Raw genomic sequence first — 19,592 nt, 5'->3', positions numbered from 1 at the left:
CGTTTTCTATTATCTTAGCAGAAGTAACTAAGATCCATGGCTGTTCTCACATATTCTGAGGAGTGAGGTAACTTCAGAGAGGGAATGGCGTGCAGGTTTTCCTGCAATAAGGTATGTGCAGTTAATATTTCTCCAACATTGGTGTGTCCGGTCCACGGCGTCATCCTTACTTGTGGGAATATCTCTTCCCCAACAGGAAGTGGCAAAGAGTCCCAGCAAAAGCTGTCCATATAGTCCCTCCTAGGCTCCGCCCACCCCAGTCATTCTCTTTGCCGTTGCACAGGCAACATCTCCACGGAGATGGTTAAGAGTATGTTGTGTTTAGTTGTAATTTTTTATTCTACTATCAAACCAAATAAAGAGACAGGCATTCTTACATTGTGTAGAAGACCTGTTAAAAATGGGAGTGATACACCCAGTTCCAACGGCGGAACAGGGAATGGGATTTTACTCAAATCTGTTTGTAGTTCCCAAAAAAGAGGGAACTTTCAGATCAATTCTGGATTTAAAGATCCTAAACAAATTTCTCAGAGTTCCATCGTTCAAAATGGAAACCATTAGAACGATTCTACCTACAATCCAGGAAGGTCAATTTATGACTACCGTGGATCTAAAGGATGCGTATCTACATATTCCTATCCACAAGGATCATCATCAGTTCCTAAGGTTCGCCTTTCTGGACAAACATTACCAGTTTGTGGCCCTCCCATTCGGGTTAGCCACTGCTCCAAGGATTTTCACAAAGGTACTCGGGTCCCTTCTAGCGGTTCTAAGACCAAGCGGCATTGCAGTAGTACCTTACTTGGACGACATTCTGATACAAGCGTCTCTCTCAAAGGCAAAGGCTCACTCAGACATCGTTCTGGCCTTTCTCAGATCTCACGGATGGAAGGTGAACATAGAAAAAAGTTCCCTGTCTCCGTCGACAAGAGTTCCTTTCTTGGGAACAATAATAGATTCTTTAGAAATGAGGATTTTCCTGACAGAAGTCAGAAAGTCAAAACTTCTAAACGCTTCTCAAGTTCTTCATTCTATTCCACGTCCTTCTGTAGCTCAGTGCATGGAAGTAGTAGGGTTGATGGTTGCAGCAATGGACATAGTTCCTTTTGCGCGAATTCATCTAAGACCATTACAACTGTGCATGCTGAAACAGTGGAATGGGGACTATACAGACTTGTCTCCAGTGATTCAAGTAGATCAGAAGACCAGAGACTCACTCCGTTGGTGGCTAACCCTGGACCACCTGTCCCAGGGAATGAGCTTCCGCAGACCAGAGTGGGTCATCGTCACGACCGACGCCAGTCTAGCAGGCTGGGGCGCGGTCTGGGAATCCCTGAAAGCTCAGGGACTATGCTCTCGGGAAGAGTCTCTTCTCCCGATAAACATTCTGGAACTGAGAGCGATATTCAATGCTCTCAGGGCTTGGCCTCAACTAGCAAAGGCCAGATTTATAAGATTCCAATCAGACAACATGACGACTGTTGCTTATATCAAAATAATAAAATGGGCGGAGGATCACTCCTGCCACCTATCTGCGATCCACATCCCAGGAGTGGAAAACTGTGAGGCGGATTATCTGAGGAGTCAGACATTCCATCCGGGGGAGTGGGAACTTCACCCGGAGATCTTTGCCCAATTAACTCAATTATGGGGCATTCCAGACATGGATCTGATGGCGTCTCGTCAGAACTTCAAGGTTCCTTGCTACGGGTCCAGATCCAGGGATCCCAAGGCGACTCTAGTGGATGCACTAGTAGCGCCTTGGACCTTCAACCTAGCCTATGTGTTTCCACCGTTTCCTCTCATTCCCAGGCTGGTAGCCAGGATCAAGCAGGAGAGGGCCTCGGTGATCTTGATAGCTCCTGCGTGGCCACGCAGGACTTGGTATGCAGACCTGGTGAATATGTCATCGGTTCCACCATGGAAGCTACACTTGAGACAGGATCTTCTTGTACAGGGTCCATTCGAACATCCAAATCTGGTCTCCCTCCAGCTGACGGCTTGGAAATTGAACGCTTGATTCTATCAAAGCGTGGGTTTTCAGATTCTGTGATAGATACTCTGGTTCAAGCCAGAAAACCGGTAACTAGAAAAATGTACCATAAAATATGGAAAAGATTATCTGCTGGTGTGAATCCAAGGGATTCTTATGGAATAAGATCAAAATTCCTAAGATCCTGTCCTTTCTACAAGAAGGTTTGGAGAAAGGATTATCTGCAAGTTCTCTAAAGGGACAAATTTCTGCTTTATCTGTCTTACTACACAAGACTGGCAGCTGTGCCAGATGTTCAAGCATTTGTTCAGGCTCTGGTTAGGATCAAGCCTGTTTACAGACCTTTGACTCCTCCCTGGAGTTTAAATCTAGTTCTTTCAGTTCTCCAAGGGGTTCCGTTTGAACCTTTACATTCCATAGATATTAAGTTGTTATCTTGGAAAGTTTTGTTTTTGGTTGCTATTTCTTCTGCTAGAAGAGTTTCTGAGTTATCTGCTCTGCAGTGTTCTCCGCCCTATCTGGTGTTCCATTCAGATAAGGTTGTTTTGCGTACTAAGCCTGGTTTTCTTCCAAAGGTTGTTTCCAACAAAAATATTAACCAGGAGATAGTTGTACCTTCTTTGTGTCCGAATCCAGTTTCAAAGAAGGAACGTTTGTTACACAATTTAGATGTAGTCCGTGCTCTAAAATTCTATTTAGAAGCTACAAAAGAGTTCAGACAAACATCTTCTCTGTCGTCTATTCTGGTAAAAGGAGAGGTCAAAAAGCGACTTCTACCTCTCTTTCCTTTTGGCTTAAAAGCATCATCCACAGTTTCTCCTGTTTTTTTCCTCCTGTCCGTTGGTCGAATGACTGGGGTGGGCGGAGCCTAGGAGGGACTATATGGACAGCTTTTGCTGGGACTCTTTGCCATTTCCTGTTGGGGAAGAGATATTCCCACAAGGAGATGATGCCGTGGACCGGACACACCGTTGGAGAAAGTAATTTATCAGGTAAGCATAAATTCTGTTTTTTCTAGGGATGGAATTTGCTAGAAAATGCTGCTGATACCGAACTAATGTAAGTAAAGCCTTAAATGCAGTGATAGCTACTGGTATCAGGCTTATTAGAGATGCATACTCTTATAAAAATGTAATATAAAACGTTTGCTGGCATGTTTAATCGTTTTTATATGTATTTGGTGATAAAACTTATTGGGGCCTAGTTTTTTTTCCACATGGCTGGCTTGAATTTGGCCTAGAAACAGTTTCCTTAGGCTTTCCACTGTTGTAATATGAGTGGGAGGGGCCTATTTTGCCGTTTTTTTGCACAGCAAAAATTAGACACAGACATCCAGCTTCTTCCTGCATGATCCAGGACATCTCTGGAGGGCTCAAAAGGCTACAGTCGTTTTTGAGCGGTCCCTAAGGTGGAGGGAGCAGTTTCTACTTTAGCAAAGCGTACTACTATCCCGGTTGAGGACAGTTGTGCTTTTTCAGATCCAATGGATAAAAAATTGGAGGGTTACCTTAAGAAAATGTTTATTCAACAAGGTTTTATTTTACAGCCCCTTGCATGCATTGCGCCTGTCACGGCCGCGGCGGCGGCATTCTGGGTTGAGGCCCTGGAAGAGGCCATCCATACAGCTCCATTGACTGAAATTGACAAGCTTAGAACACTTAAGCTTCGCTAACTCATTTATTTCTGATGCCATTGTTCATTTGACTAAACTAACGGCTAAGAATTCCGGATTCGCCATCCAAGCGCGTAGGGTGCTATGGCTTAGCTGACGTGACTTCGAAGTCTAAATTACTCAACGTTCCTTTCAAGGGTTTGAAGGAAATTATTGCTGACATTACTGGAGGTAAGGGTCACACCCTTCCTCAGGACAGGGCCAAAGCAAAGGCCAAACAGTCTGATTTTCGTGCCTTTCGAAATTTCAAGGCAGGTGCAGCATCAACTTCCTCCGCTTCAAAACAAGAGGGAACTTTTGCTCAATCTAAGCAGGCCTGGAAACCTAACCAGTCCTGGAACAAAGGCAAATAGGCCAGAAAGCGTGCTACTGCCTCTAAGACAGCATGAATGAACGGCCCCCTATCCGGCGACGGATCTAGTAGGGGGCAGACTTTCTCTCTTCGCCCAGGCGTGGGCAAGAGATGTTCAGGATCCCTGGGCGTTGGAGATCATATCTCAGGGATATCTTCTGGACTTCAAAGCTTCCCCTCCACAAGGGAGATTTCATCTTTCAAGGCTATCTGCAAATCAGATAAAGAAAGAGGCATTCCTACGCTGTGTGCAAGACCTCCTAGTTATGGGAGTGATCCATCCAGTTCCGCGGACGGAACAAGGACAGGGTTTTTATTCGAATCTGTTTGTGGTTCCCAAAAAAGAGGGAACCTTCAGACCAATTTTGGATCTAAAGATCTTAAACAAATTCCTCAAGAGTTCCAGCTTTCAAAATGGAAACTATTCGGACCATCCTACACATGATCCAAGAAGGTCAGTACATGACCACAGTGGACTTAAAGGATGCCTACCTTCACATACCGATTCACAAAGATCATCATCGGTTTCTGAGGTTTGCCTTTCTAGACAGGCATTACCAATTTGTAGCTCTTCCCTTCGGGTTGGCTACAGCCCAGAGAATCTTTACAAAGGTTCTGGGCTCACTTCTGGCGGTTCTAAGACTGCGAGGCATAGCAGTGGCTCCGTGTCTAGACGACATCCTGATACAGGCGTCAAGTTGCCAAGTCTCATACAGAGATGGTTCTGGCATTTCTGAGGTCGCACGGGTGGAAAGTGAACGAGGAAAAGAGTTCTCTATCCCCACTCACAAGAGTCTCCTTCTTAGGGACTCTTATAGATTCTGTAGAAATGAAAATTTACCTGACTGAGTCCAGGTTATCAAAACTTCTAAATGCTTGCCGTGTTCTTCACTTCGCGCCCTTCGGTAGCTCAGTGTATGGAGGTAATTGGCTTAATGGTAGCAGCAATGGACATAGTGCCATTTGCGCGCCTTCATCTCAGACCGCTGCAATTATGCATGCTGAGACAGTGGAATGGGGATTACACATATTTGTCCCCTCTGCTAAATCTGGATCAAGAGACCAGAGATTCTCTTCTCTGGTGGTTGTCTCGGGTACACCTGTCCAAGGGTATGACCTTTCGCAGGCCAGATTGGACAATTGTAACAACAGATGCCAGCCTTCTAGGTTGGGGTGCAGTCTGGAATTCCCTGAAGGCACAGGGATCGTGGACTCAGGAGGAGAAACTGCTTCCAATAAATATTCTGGAGTTAAGAGCGATATTCAATGCTCTTCTGGCTTGGCCTCAGTTAGCAACACTGAGGTTCATCAGATTTCAGTCGGACAACATCACGACTGTGGCTTACATCAACCATCAAGGGGGAACCAGGAGTTCCCTAGCGATGTTAGAAGTCTCAAATATAATTCGCTGGGCAGAGTACCACTCTTGCCACCTGTCAGCAATCCATATCCCAGGCGTGGAGAACTGGGAGGCGGATTTTCTAAGTCGTCAGACTTTCCATCCGGGGGAGTGGGAACTCCATCCGGAGGTGTTTGCTCAGTTGATTCATCGTTGGGGCAAACCAGAGTTGGATCTCATGACGTCTCACCAGAACGCCAAGCTTTCTTGTTACGGATCCAGGTCCAGGGACCCAGAAGCGACGCTGATAGATGCTCTAGCAGCGCCTTGGTTCTTCAACCTGGCTTATGTGTTTCCACCGTTTCCTCTGCTCCCTCGACTGATTGCCAAAATCAAACAGGAGAGAGCATCGGTGATTCTGATAGCACCTGCGTGGCCACGCAGGACTTGGTATGCAGACCTAGTGGACATGTCATCCTTTCCACCATGGACTCTGCCTCTAAGACAGGACCTTCTGATACAAGGTCCTTTCAATCATCCAAATCTAATTTCTCTGAGACTGACTGCATGGAGATTGAACGCTTGATTCTATCAAAGCGTGGCTTCTCAGAGTCAGTCATTGATACTTTAATACAGGCACGAAAGCCTGTTACCAGGAAAATCTACCACAAGATATGGAGTAAATATCTTTATTGGTGTGAATCCAAGAATTACTCATGGAGTAAGGTTAGGATTCCTAGAATATTGTCTTTTCTCCAAGAGGTCTTGGACAAAGGATTATCAGCTAGTTCCTTAAAGGGACAGATTTCTGCTCTGTCTATTCTTTTGCACAAGCGTCTGGCAGAGGTTCCAGATGTCCAGGCATTTTGCCAGGCTTTGGTTAGAATTAAGCCTGTGTTTAAACCTGTTGCTCCCCCGTGGAGCTTAAACTTGGTTCTTAAAGTTCTTCAAGGAGTTCCGTTGGAACCCCTTCATTCCATTGATATTAAACTTTTATCTTGGAAAGTTCTGTTTTTGATGGCTATTTCTCCAACATTGGTGTGTCCGGTCCACGGCGTCATCCTTACTTGTGGGATATCTCTTCCCCAACAGGAAATGGCAAAGAGTCCCAGCAAAGCTGGCCATATAGTCCCTCCTAGGCTCCGCCCACCGCATTCATTCTCTTTGCCGTTGCACAGGCAACATCTCCACGGAGATGGTTAAGAGTTTTTTGGTGTTTAAATGTAGTTTTTATTCTTCTATCAAGTGTTTATTTTAAAATAGTGCTGGTATGTACTATTTACTCTGAAACAGAAAAGGATGAAGATTTCTGTTTGTGAGAGGAAGATGATTTTAGCAGACAGTAACTAAAATCGATTGCTGTTTCCACATAGGACTGTTGAGAATAAGTAACTTCAGTTGGGGGAAACGGCAGACTTTTCTGCTTAAGGTATGACTAGCCATATTTCTAACAAGACCATGTAATGCTGGAAGGCTGTCATTTCCCCTCATGGGGACCGGTAAGCCATTTTCTTAGTCAAGCAAACAGAATAAAGGGCTTAATATGGGCTATAAAACTGGTAGACATTTTTATGGGCTAAATCGATTGCTTTATTTGGGCATTTTATTCATATTTATGCTGACAATTCACATTTATAAACTTGGGGAACGTTTATTAAACGGCAGGCACTATGTTAGACACCTTTTCCAATCAGGGGGCCTTCCTAGTTGTAGGCTGAGCCTCATTTTCGCGCCATTACTGCGCAGTTGTTTTTTGAGAGCAGGGCATGCAGATGCATGTGTGAGGATCTGAAAGTTGCTGGAAAAGTTTCTAGAAGGCGTCAATTGGGATCGTATTCCCCTCTGGGCTTGGTTAGGTCTCAGCAAAGGCTATAGCTGGGACTGTATAAGGGTTAAAGCTCTGAAATTTGGTGTGCAATACTCTTAATGCTTTAAGACACTGTGGTGAAATTTTGGTAATTTTTTAACCATTCCTTCATACTTTTTCACATATTCAGTAATAAAGTGTTTTCTGTTTAAAATTTAAAGAGACAGTAACGGTTTTGTTTTAAAACGTTTTTTGTGCTTTATTGACAAGTTTAAGCCTGTTTAACATGTCTGTGCCTTCGGATAAGCTATGTTCTATATGTATGAAAGCCAATGTGTCTCCCCATTTAAATTTGTGTGATAATTGTGCCATAGCGTCCAAACAAAGTAAGGACAGTACTGCCACAGATAATGAAATTGCCCAAGATGATTCCCCAGATGAGGGGAGTAAACATGATACTACATCATCTCCTACTGTGTCTACACCAGTTTTGCCCACACAGGAGGCCCCTAGTACATCTAGCGTGCCAATGCTTATTACCATGCAACAATTAACGGCTGTAATGGATAACTCCATAGCAAATATTTTATCCAAAATGCCTACTTATCAGAGAAAGCGTGATTGCTGTTTTAAACACTGAAGAGCAGGAGGGCGCTGATAATTGTTCTGTCATACCCTCACACCAATCTGAAGGGGCCATGAGGGAGGTTTTGTCAGATGGGGAAATTTCAGATTCAGGAAAAATTTCTCAACAAGCTGAACCTGGATGTTGTGACATTTAAATTTAAATTAGAACATCTCCGCGCACTGCTTAATGAGGTGTTATCTACTCTGGATGATTGTGACAACTTGGTCATTCCAGAGAAATTATGCAAGATGGACAAGTTCCTAGAGGTTCCGGTGCACCCAGACGCTTTTCCTATACCCAAGCGGGTGGCGGACATAGTGAATAAGGAGTGGGAAAAGCCCGGCATACCTTTTGTTCCCCCCCCTATATTTAAGAAATTATTTCCTATGGTCGACCCCAGAAAGGACTTATGGCAGACAGTCCCTAAGGTCGAGGGGGCAGTTTCTACTCTAAACAAACGCACTACTATTCCTATAGAGGATAGTTGTGCTTTCAAAGATCCTATGGATAAAAAATTGGAGGGTTTGCTTAAAAAGATTTTTGTACAGCAAGGTTACCTTCTACAACCCATTTCGTGCATTGTTCCTGTCACTACAGCAGCGTGGTTCTGGTTCGAGGAACTAGAAAACTCTTCCTTTCGCAATTTCAGGAACGGACCGGCCTCTAATTCTGCATCCTCTAAGCAAGAGGGTAATGCCTCACAACCCAAACCAGCCTGGAAACCGATGCAAGGCTGGAACAAGGGTAAGCAGGCCAAGAAGCCTGCCGCTGCGGCGCGGTCTGGGAATCCCTGAAAGCTCAGGGTCTATTGTCTCGGGAAGAGTCTCTTCTCCCGATAAACATTCTGGAACTGAGAGCGATATTCAATGCTCTCAGGACTTGGTCTCAACTAGCAAAGGCCAGATTCATAAGATTCCAATCAGACAACATGACGACCGTTGCGTATATCAATCATCAGGGGGGAACAAGGAGTTCCCTGGCGATGAAAGAAGTGACCAAAATAATTCAATGGGCAGAGGATCACTCCTGCCACCTGTCTGTGATCCACATCCCAGGTGTGGAAAACTGGGAGGCGGATTATCTGAGTCGTCAGACATTCCATCCGGGGGAGTGGGAACTCCACCCGGAGATCTTTGCCCAAATAACTCAATTATGGGGCATTCCAGACATGGATCTGATGGCGTCTCGTCAGAAATTCAAGGTTCCTTGCTACGGGTCCAGATCCAGGGATCCCAAGGCGACTCTAGTAGATGCACTAGTAGCCCCTTGGACCTTCAACCTAGCTTATGTATTTCCACCGTTTCCTCTCATTCCCAGGCTGGTAGCCAGGATCAATCAGGAGAGGGCCTCGGTGATCTTGATAGCTCCTGCGTGGCCACGCAGGACTTGGTATGCAGACCTGGTGAATATGTCATTGGTTCCACCATGGAAGCTACCTTTGAGACAGGACCTTCTTGTTCAGGGTCCATTCGAACATCCAAATCTGGTTTCCCTCCAGCTGACGGCTTGGAGATTGAACGCTTGATTCTATCGAAGCGTAGGTTTTCAGATTCCGTGATAGATACTCTGGTTCAGGCCAGAAAACCGGTAACTAGAAAGATTTACCATAAGATATGGAAAAGATATATCTGTTGGTGTGAATCCAAAGGATTCCCATGGAATAAGATAAAAATTCCTAGGATTCTCTCCTTTCTACAAGAAGGTTTGGAGAAAGGATTATCTGCAAGTTCTCTAAAGGGACAGATCTCTGCTTTATCTGTCTTACTACACAAGACTGGCAGCTGTGCCAGATGTTCAAGCATTTGTTCAGGCTCTGGTTAGGATCAAGCCTTTTTTACAGACCTTTGACTCCTCCCTGGAGTCTAAATCTAGTTCTTTCAGTTCTTCAAGGGGTTCTGTTTGAACCTTTACATTCCATAGATATTAAGTTACTATCTTGGAAAGTTTTGTTTTTGGTTGCTATTTCTTCTGCTAGAAGAGTTTCTGAGTTATCTGCTCTGCAGTGTTCTCCGCCCTATCTGGTGTTCCATGCAGATAAGGTGGTTTTGCGTACTAAGCCTGGTTTTCTTCCAAAGGTTGTTTCTAACAAAAATATTAACCAGGAGATAGTTGTACCTTCTTTGTGTCCGAATCCAGTTTCAAAGAAGGAACGTTTGTTACACAATTTAGACGTAGTCCGTGCTCTAAAATTCTATTTAGAGGCTACAAAAGATTTCAGACAAACATCTTCTTTGTTGTTTGTTCTGGTAAAAGGAGAGGTCAAAAAGCGACTTCTACCTCTTTCCTTTTGGCTTAAAAGCATCATCCAATTGGCTTATGAGACTGCCGGACGGCAGCCTCCTGAAAGAATCACAGCTCACTCCACTAGGGCTGTGGCTTCCACATGGGCCTTCAAGAACGAGGCTTCTGTTGACCAGATATGTAAGGCAGCGACTTGGTCTTCACTGCACACTTTTGCCAAATTTTACAAATTTGATACTTTTGCTTCTTCGGAGGCTATTTTTGGGAGAGAGGTTTTGCAAGCCGCGGTGCCTTCCGTTTAGGTAACCTGATTTGCTCCCTCCCTTCATCCGTGTCCTAAAGCTTTGGTATTGGTTCCCACAAGTAAGGATGACGCCGTGGACCGGACACACCAATGTTGGAGAAAACAGAATTCATGCTTACCTGATAAATTACTTTCTCCAACGGTGTGTCTGGTCCACGGCCCGCCCTGGTTTTTTAATCAGGTCTGATGAATTATTTTCTCTAACTACAGTCACCACGGTACCATATGGTTTCTCCTATATTTTTCCTCCTGTCCGTCGGTCGAATGACTGGGGTGGGCGGAGCCTAGGAGGGACTATATGGCCAGCTTTGCTGGGACTCTTTGCCATTTCCTGTTGGGGAAGAGATATCCCACAAGTAAGGATGACGCCGTGGACCGGACACACCGTTGGAGAAAGTAATTTATCAGGTAAGCATAAATTCTGTTTTCCTTGGCTCGGAGAGTCTCTGAGCTATCTGCCTTACAATGTGATTCTCCTTATCTGATTTTTCATGCAGATAAGGTAGTCCTGCGTACCAAACCTGGGTTTTTACCTAAGGTGGTTTCTAACAAGAATATCAATCAAGAGATTGTTGTTCCATCATTGTGTCCTAATCCTTCTTCAAAGAAGGAACGTCTTTTACATAATCTGGACGTAGTCCGTGCCTTGAAGTTTTACTTACAAGCTACTAAAGATTTTCGTCAAACATCTACCCTGTTTGTCGTTTACTCTGGACAGAGGAGAGGTCAAAAAGCTTCGGCAACCTCTTTCCTTTTGGCTTCGGAGCATAATACACCTAGCCTATGAGACTGCTGGACAGCAGCCCCCTGAAAGGATTACAGCTCATTCTACTAGAGCTGTGGCTTCCACCTGGGCCTTTAAAAATGAGGCCTCTGTTGAACAGATTTGCAAGGCCGCGACTTGGTCTTCGCTTTTGATACTTTTGCTTCATCGGAGGCTGTTTTTGGGAGAGAGGTTCTTCAGGCAGTGGTTCCTTCCGCTTAATCCTGCCTTGTCCCTCCCATCATCTGTGTACTTTAGCTTTGGTATTGGTATCCCATAAGTAATGGATGATCCGTGGACTGGATACACTTAACAAGAGAAAACATAATTTATGCTTACCTGATAAGTTTATTTCTCTTGTAGTGTATCCAGTCCACGGCCCGCCCTTTCCTTTTAAGGCAGGTCTAAATTTTAATTAAACTACAGTCACCACTGCACCCTATGGTTTCTCCTTTCTCTGTTTGTTTTGGTCGAATGACTGGATATGACAGTTAGGGGAGGAGCTATATAGCAGCTCTGCTGTGGGTGATTCTCTTGCAACTTCCTGTTGGGAAGGAGAATATCCCATAAGTAATGGATGATCCGTGGACTGGATACTCTACAAGAGAAATAAATTTATCAGGTAAGCATAAATTATGTTTTTTGGGAAAGAATTGAAGGAGATCATTTCTGATATTACAGGAGGTAAGGGCCATGCACTACCTGAGGATAGGTCGTTTAAAATGAGGGGTAAACAGAATAATTTTTTTCTTTCGGAACTTTAAAGGACCCCCCGCTTCTTCTTCCACAAAGCATCATGAAGGGGTGGCCCCCGATCTGGGACCGGATCTAGTAGGGGGCAGACTTTCTTTCTTGGCTCAGGCTTGTTGGGCAAGAGATGTTAAGGATTCCTGGGCACTAGAAATAGTGACCCATGGTTAGCAATTGGAAGTCAAGGATTTTCTCCCAAGAGGGAGATTTCATCTTTCAAAATTATTTGCAAACCAGATAAAGAGAGAGGCGTTCTTATGCTGTGTAGAAGACCTTTTTACTATGGGAGTAATCTGTTCTGTTCCAAAATTGGGACAGGGGTTTTACTCAAACCTATTTGTGGTCCCCAAAAAAAGAGGGAACGTTCAGACCCATTTTTGGACCTCAAGTGTCTAAACAAATTTCTAAGAGTTCCATCATTCAAGATGGAGACAATTCGAACGATTTTGCCAATGATCCAGGAGGGTCAATATATGACTACCGTGGATTTGAAGGATGCTTACCTTCATATTCCAATCCACAAAGATCATCGGTTTCTAAGGTTTGCGTTCTTGGACAAACATTATCAGTTTGTGGCTCTTCCTTTTCGGGTTGGCCACAGCACCCAGAATCTTCACAAAGGTTCTAGGGTCTCTTTTGGCGGTTCTCAGACCGCAAGCGATAGCGGTGGCGCCTTATCTGGACGATATTCTGATTCAGGTGTCAACATATCATCTGACAAAATCTCACACGGACATAGTGTTGTTGTTTTTTCTGAGAACTCACGGCTGGAAGGTGAACATAGGGAAGAGTTCACTTGTTCCACAGACAAGGGTTCCTTTCTTGGGAACTCTGACTCGGTAGCCATGAAAGTATTTCTGACGGAGGTCAGAAAATCAAAGATTTTGAATGCTTGCCGAGCACTTCTGTCCATTCTTCGGCCATCAGTGGCTCAGTGTATGGAGGTAATCGGATTAATGGTAGCGGCAATGGACATCGTTCCGTTGGCTCGCTTTCATCTCAGACCACTGCAACTGTTCATGCTCGGTCAGTGGAATGGGGATTATGCGGATTTATCTCCAAAGATAATTCTGGATCAAGAGACCAGAAACTCTCTTCTTTGGTGGTTGTTGCCAGGTCATCTGTCCCAAGGGACTTGTTTCTGCAGACGCAGAAGGGTTACTTATGGAGTAAAGTTAGGCTTCCTAGGATTTTGTCTTTTCTCCAAGGAGGATTGGAGAAAGGGTTATCAGCAAGTGCCTTAAAGGGACAAATTTCAGCTTTGTCAATTCTGTTTCACAAATGTTTGGCAAATGTATCAGATGTTCAGTCTTTTTGTCAGGCTCTATCTAGAATTAAGCCTGTATTTAGACCTATTACTCCTCCCTGTAGTTTGAATTTAGTTCCTCGAGTTCTGCAAGGGGTTCCGTTTGAACCTATGCATTCCATAGATATTAAACTATTATCTTGGAAAGTTCTGTTTTTGGTTGATATTTCTTCTGCTCGAAGAGTTTCTGAGCTTTCAGCATTAGTGTGATTCGCCTTATCTCATATTTCATTCTGATAAGGTGGTTTTACGTACCAAACCTGGGTTCCTTCCTAAGGTTGTTTCGAATAAGAATATTAATCAGGAAATTGTTGTTCCTTCCTTGTGTCCTAATCCTCCTAAGAAGGAGCGTCCGTTACATAACTTGGACGTGGTCCGTGCCTTAAAGTTTTACTTACAGACAACTAAGGATTTCCGTCAATCATCTTCATTATTCATTGTTTATTCTGGAAAGCGTAGGGGTCAGAAAGCTACGGCTACCTCTTTCTTTTTGGCTGAGAAGTATCATCCGCCTGGCATATGAGACTGCTGGACAGCAGCCTCCTGAAAGAATTACGGCTCATTCTACTAGGGCTGTGACTTCTACATGGGCTTTTAAAAAAGATGCATCTGTGGAACAAATTTGTAAGGCTGCGACTTGGTCGTCCCTTCACACTTTTTCCAAATTTTACAAATTTGATACTTTTGCTTCTTCTGAGGCTATCTTTGGGAGAAAGGTTCTTCAAGCAGTGGTGCCTTCCGTTTAGGTTCCTGTCTTGTCCCTCCCTTTCATCCGTGTCCTATTGCTTTCGTATTGGTTTCCCACAAGTAAGGATGAAATCTGTGGACTCGTCATATCATTGTAAAAGAAAACAAAATTTATGCTTACCTGATAAATTGCTTTCTTTTACGATATGACAAGTCCACGGCCCTCCCTGTTATTTTAAGACAGGTTTATTTTTTGAAAACTTCAGTCACCTCTGCACCTTTTTAGCCTTTACTTTTCTCTTCCTATAACCTTCAGCTGAATGACAGGGTGGAGGGGAAGGGGTGGGGCTATATATACAGCTCTGCTGTGGTGCTCTTTGCCACTTCCTGTTAGCAGGAGGTTAATATCTCACAAGTAAGGATGAAATCCGTGGACTTGTCATATCGTTAAAGTAATTTATCAGGTAAGCATAAATTTTGTTTTTACGTTCTAAATTAGGATTTCTTCCTAAGATTGGTTTCTGATCGGAACATTAGTCAGGAGATTGTTGCTCCTTCTTTGTGTCCTAGTCCTTCTCAGAAGGAATGACTTCTGCACAATTTGGACGTGGTCCGTGCTTAACGTTTTACCTTCAGGCGACCTAAGGATTTTCCTCAGTCTTTTTCTTTGTTTGTGATTTTCTCAGGGAATCGTAAAGGACAGAAAACTTTTAGCCTATTTCTCTTTCTTTTTGGGCTGAAGAGTATCATATGTTTTGCATATGAAACTGTTGGACATCAACCTTCTGAGAGAGTTGCGGCTCATTCCTCGAGGGCTGTTGCTTTCTTCATGGGCATTCAAAAATGAAGCTTCTGTGGAACAGATTTGCAAGGCTGCAACTTGGTCCTATATGCACACTTTTACAAAATTCTACAAGTTTGACACTTTTGCCTTGGCTGAGACCGCTTTTGGGAGAAAGGTTCTTCAAGCAGTGGTGGCTTCCGTTTAGGTGCCCTGTCTTGTCCCTCCCGTATCATCTGTGTACGCTAGCTTGGGTATTGAATCCCATTAGTAATTGAGATGATCCGTGGACTCATCGTGTCATAAAAAAGAAAAATTATGCTTACCTGATAAAATTATTTCTTTTTTGACACGATGATTCCACGGCCCGTCCTGTTCTTTTAAGACAGGTTGTTGGTTATTATAAACTACAGACACCTCTGCACCTTGGTTTTTTCCTTTCTATCCTTAACTTCGATCGAATGACTGGGGTGGGAGGGATGGGAGGAGCTATTCAACAGCTTTGCTGTGGTGCTCTTTGCCGCCTCCTGCTGACTAGAAGGTGAATATCCCATTAGTAATTAAGATACTCTGTGTCAAAAAAGAAATAAATTTAATAGGTAAGCATACATTTTCTTTTTTCTTCAATCTCTTGGTATCTTTATTTGAAAATCAAGAATGTAAGTTTAGATGCCGGCCCATTTTTGGTGAACCACCTGGGTTGTTCTTGCCGATTGGTGGATAAATTCAACAACCAATAAACAAGTGTTGTCCAGGGTTCTGACCCCAAAAAATTGCTTAGATTTCTTTTCTGAGATTGTGGATTTGGGGTTTTCATGAGCTGTAAGCCATAATCATCACAATTATGACTTGAACTATCTTGCTTTGCATGTAATGAGTCTATCTCATATATTAGTGTCACCTTTTAAGTTGCATTAGTGAAATAAATTAACTTTTGCACGATATTCTAATTTTTCTAGTTTCACCTGTAGTTCCAGCTAGTGGTATTCATGTTTGACTGCTATCATCATCGCAATTAATTTAAGGCATTTCCTGACAGGTTGAATAATTAGGATACTTAGACTAGTCAGTCTGTTGGGCTTGGTAGAGGTGTTGTAAAAGATGGAAGAAAAAGTGCTCTGTCTCTCAGGTCTTGAGATTACGTTCAGCACTGGATCATATTTTTATGTGATGCATATGAAGAATAGACCAAATACATAAGATTGTGGTTATCCAATTTCATTAGTTTAAATGATGCAAGTTATGGGAGCTTTGTTTATTTACAAAAAATAAATAAAAATAAACATTTAGATAAGTTTTGACCTTGTATTTTTATGGCTGTACAGTGTACTATGCATATTGCCTTAAAGGGACAGTCTACACCAAAAATGTTCTTATTTAAAAACATAGATAATCCCTTTATTACCCATTCCCCGTTTTTGCATAACCAACAGTTATATTAATATGCTTTTTACCTCTGTGATTACCTTGTATCTAAGCCTCTGCAGACAGCCTCCTTATCTAAGTGCTTTTGACAGACATGCAGTGTAGTCAATCAGTGAAGACTCCTTAATAACTTCACGGTAGTGAGCACAATGTTATCTCTATGACACACATGAACTAACACTGTCTAACTGTGAAAAACTTTCAAAATGCTCTGAGCTAAGAGGCAGTTTTCAACAGTTAAGAAATCAGTTTGAGTCTAACTAGGTTTAGCTTTTCAAAAATACCACCAAGGGAACAAAGCAAATTTGATGATAAAAGTAAATTGGAAAGTTGTTTAAAATTGCATGCCCTATCTGAATACTGAAAGTTTAGTTTTGACTTTACTGTCCCTTTAAATCTATAGTTTAGCATTTCTGTGCATTTTAGATTTTTTTTTAAATAAACATTTAGTAACTTATTCTTGAAGGATGGTTCAGATATTTGTTTCTAGAGATTACATTTATTCCAAGACCATGAACTTCCTGATTTTTATTTTTTTTCTTCCAGATCAGAAAGAACATTACCGCTGTGACACCTTCACCAAAACGTATCAAACTGGACAATTCCTCTGCCACGTCAAAGAGCAGGAGTATTTTCCCTTTCTTGGAGAATTAAATTAGAATTCAAACATTCTGTGTGACAACTACTGTGGAACATGAAACTAAGACGGCCACTTCATAAGCTTTCTCAAATTATGATCTGCTTCACCCCTCATGGCACCTTTGGTCTTGGAGGCTTCTATTGGGAGCGTTCAGGTGCTGCATGGGTATTGTCTGAAGATACAATTTCATAAAATTTCAAAATTCAAGATGAATTCTCTCCAGCAGTTAAACTGTGTGTAGATTTACTTTTTCACTGTAAATTTCTGTATATATTTTTGTGGTTGTGACAAATAGCCCTTTCCTGACACCATTCATGATAGTTTCGCCAATTACTAAAGACCTGGGTTAAAATTCGGAAAAGGATTTTGCTTTTGACTTATTACTGTCCACTTATACACAGAGGTACGTTATTTGCGTTAAATCTAATCAGTTAAGTAAACACTGACATTTGAGTTAGTAATTCATATTAAGGGTTACTATTATGAACGTTTTCTTCAAATGTAAAGCAACGCATGACCTACCTCAACCTGGTGACGTTTTAACGACCGTAAACTACTGTGGCCATTCCCATGTTAGACTGCTTGGTCACTTAGCAGCCAGCCTTTAATAATTTTGTAGATATATATTTATATATTTTTTTTTTATCAACAAGTATATTTTTAATAAAATCAAATGCTCAGCTACCTCAGATCTTATGTAATTTTTTTTATGGCACTTAAATTGTGAAAGGCTAACCCCAGTGTAGTTTTTTGCTGCAGAAAAACGTTTGACTATACACTTATCGGTTTGCTTAAAATGGTGGAGATTCAAAGGTTTGTTTTAAAATGTATATGTAATATCTTGTCTTGTAAAGTTTTTATTGTATATTCTTATAAAATTCTTTTTGTTGTGATTTTATAAATAAACATGTTTAAATTAAGTGTTCTGTCAACCATGAGTTTGGTTTCTTTAAAGTGTGGTTTCTTTCCCAAGACATGTAGAGTCCATAACGTCATTCCAATTACTAGTGGGATATTCAACTCCTGGCCAGCAGGAGGCAAAGAGCACCCCAGCAAAGCTGTTAAGTATCACTTCCCTTACCCATAACCCCAGGACGTTCTCTTTGCCTCTGTCAATGGAGGATGTGCGAAGTTGGTGTCTGAAGATGTAATTCTTTTATGGGTACTCTTCCCTGCAAGCAAGGATTGGGGTTTAGCTGTGTCCATGCCAATCTCTTTAGTAAGTGTAGTGGTGGCTTTTAAGCAGTTAAAAGGCGGCGAGGTAGTCTGTTTTGCTTTTAACATTTTACTTCCCCTTGGAGAAAGCCAGAGTTAATTACTCTGTTCCTTTTACTACAGGTCTGTCAGGAAAGTGCATACAAAAAAAATTGATGTGTTCACAAAGCACCAGTTCATTCAACACTTGAGTCCTATGGCCCAGTAAACTTTCATGATCCCAAAATTAGTGGCCACGTTAGAAAAGCAGTAAGGTGTGTGTAGATAATATGGCTACAATAATAATAGATAAAACCACTTACGTGATCTTCCATATATCCAAGCTGACGAGCAGATCCGGCAAATGCATAATAATCCTCTAGGACAACACTTACTCTGTGTTCGCGTTGCTCCGTTTATCAACAACACACTTGTCAGCTGAAGTCCTCCGTAATTTAGAGTGAGAGAAGTGGCCGCACAACCTCCGAGGATAACACCGTCCGTGTTTTTCGCCCTCCGCCACACACCCTAAGATGCCACACACCCTAAGATGCCACACACCCTAAGATGCCTGTTAGATAGTACTTCCGGTCGGTCACGCTCCTCTGTGTCTCATCGGCAATTACAAGCCCAATAGCCAGGTTCAATCAGCACAATACAATAAAGAGAGGTGCTAGAGCGGCTCTGTAAAAAACTTATACTTTATTATTTAAAGATATACACACAGCCAAAAATTGTAAAAAGTGAGGGCCTCACAACATATTTAAAATAAGGAAAAATTCAAAAGAGCAGTCACATCCACAGCCGTAGGACGCGTTTCGGGTTTCCCCGTACTCAGACAATTTGGGGGATGGTAACATATAACCCTATATAGACCAAACTTAATTAAAACACACCTGAAGTTAATTAGTCAAATAGTAGTTAATGCAATAGTATATACACAACTTCATAATATTTACAATTCACACGCTATTTTCTTAATATCAAAAAACATAATTGGATTACCAAAAAACTTTAACCTCTTAAGTTATTTACTTTTTAACAATCTTAATCTGGAAAAGATGTTAGTAGGTACACATAATCGATGTATCACATCAATGCAATGATTCACACTGTATGTTTTTTTCAATACTGCTTAGGGGTTTCTTATAGACTCAAATAATCGATTAGTTCTAAATATATATACACTAGATGATAAAATATCATATTGTACTTGATACTTCGCACATATTGTGAGGGATTTAAATACCCATTGATACTAAGGGCTAGATTTATCAACGCTGAGGCGTACAGGGGCCTTAGATAGTAACAGCCTTAGGATTTCAAGAGATCCTCTCTAGGGATTAGATCTACTTCTTTTTGAGCCCTGAGTATGATTTTCTTATTATATCCTCTTTTTTTTGAAGATCACTTGCCAATTTCTTGCACTCCTCTTTGTAATCATCCTCCTTGGAGCAATTCCGTTTCATCCTTATAAACTTTTGAAAGATAAAATCAGAAATGAGGATACTAAGGGTAAAAAACACAACAGGGAATATAACCCCAAGGTCACCTTCGTAACAAGCTATAGTGATCAATACTCACGAATCTGCAATATTGTCAGGAAACATATTCCAATACTTTTGGCTGATCCAAAGCTTAAAGAGGTAGGAAATTCTGGTTGCAGATTTTCATATAGACGAAGTATGACACTTGGTAATATATTGTCCC

The 19,592-nt window shown here is 42.2% G+C and overlaps 1 protein-coding gene across 1 annotated transcript in view; it reads left to right on the top strand.

Moving 5' to 3' along the window:
* The window catches only part of CLSPN (claspin), a 144,302-nt gene extending 126,694 nt beyond the window's left edge, over window positions 1–17,608 (top strand). The window contains exon 25 of the mRNA XM_053707004.1: window positions 16,595–17,608. Within this exon, the coding sequence (XP_053562979.1) occupies window positions 16,595–16,702 (108 nt within the window). The 3' untranslated portion in view covers window positions 16,703–17,608. The remainder of the gene's footprint in view (window positions 1–16,594) is intronic.
* Window positions 17,609–19,592: the final 1,984 nt, after the last annotated feature.

Source organism: Bombina bombina, chromosome 3 (genome assembly GCF_027579735.1).
Source record: "Bombina bombina isolate aBomBom1 chromosome 3, aBomBom1.pri, whole genome shotgun sequence".
NCBI classification, from domain to species: domain Eukaryota; kingdom Metazoa; phylum Chordata; class Amphibia; order Anura; family Bombinatoridae; genus Bombina; species Bombina bombina.
Note: the sequence above shows the minus strand (reverse complement) of the source record. Positions and strands in the feature narration are given on the sequence as shown.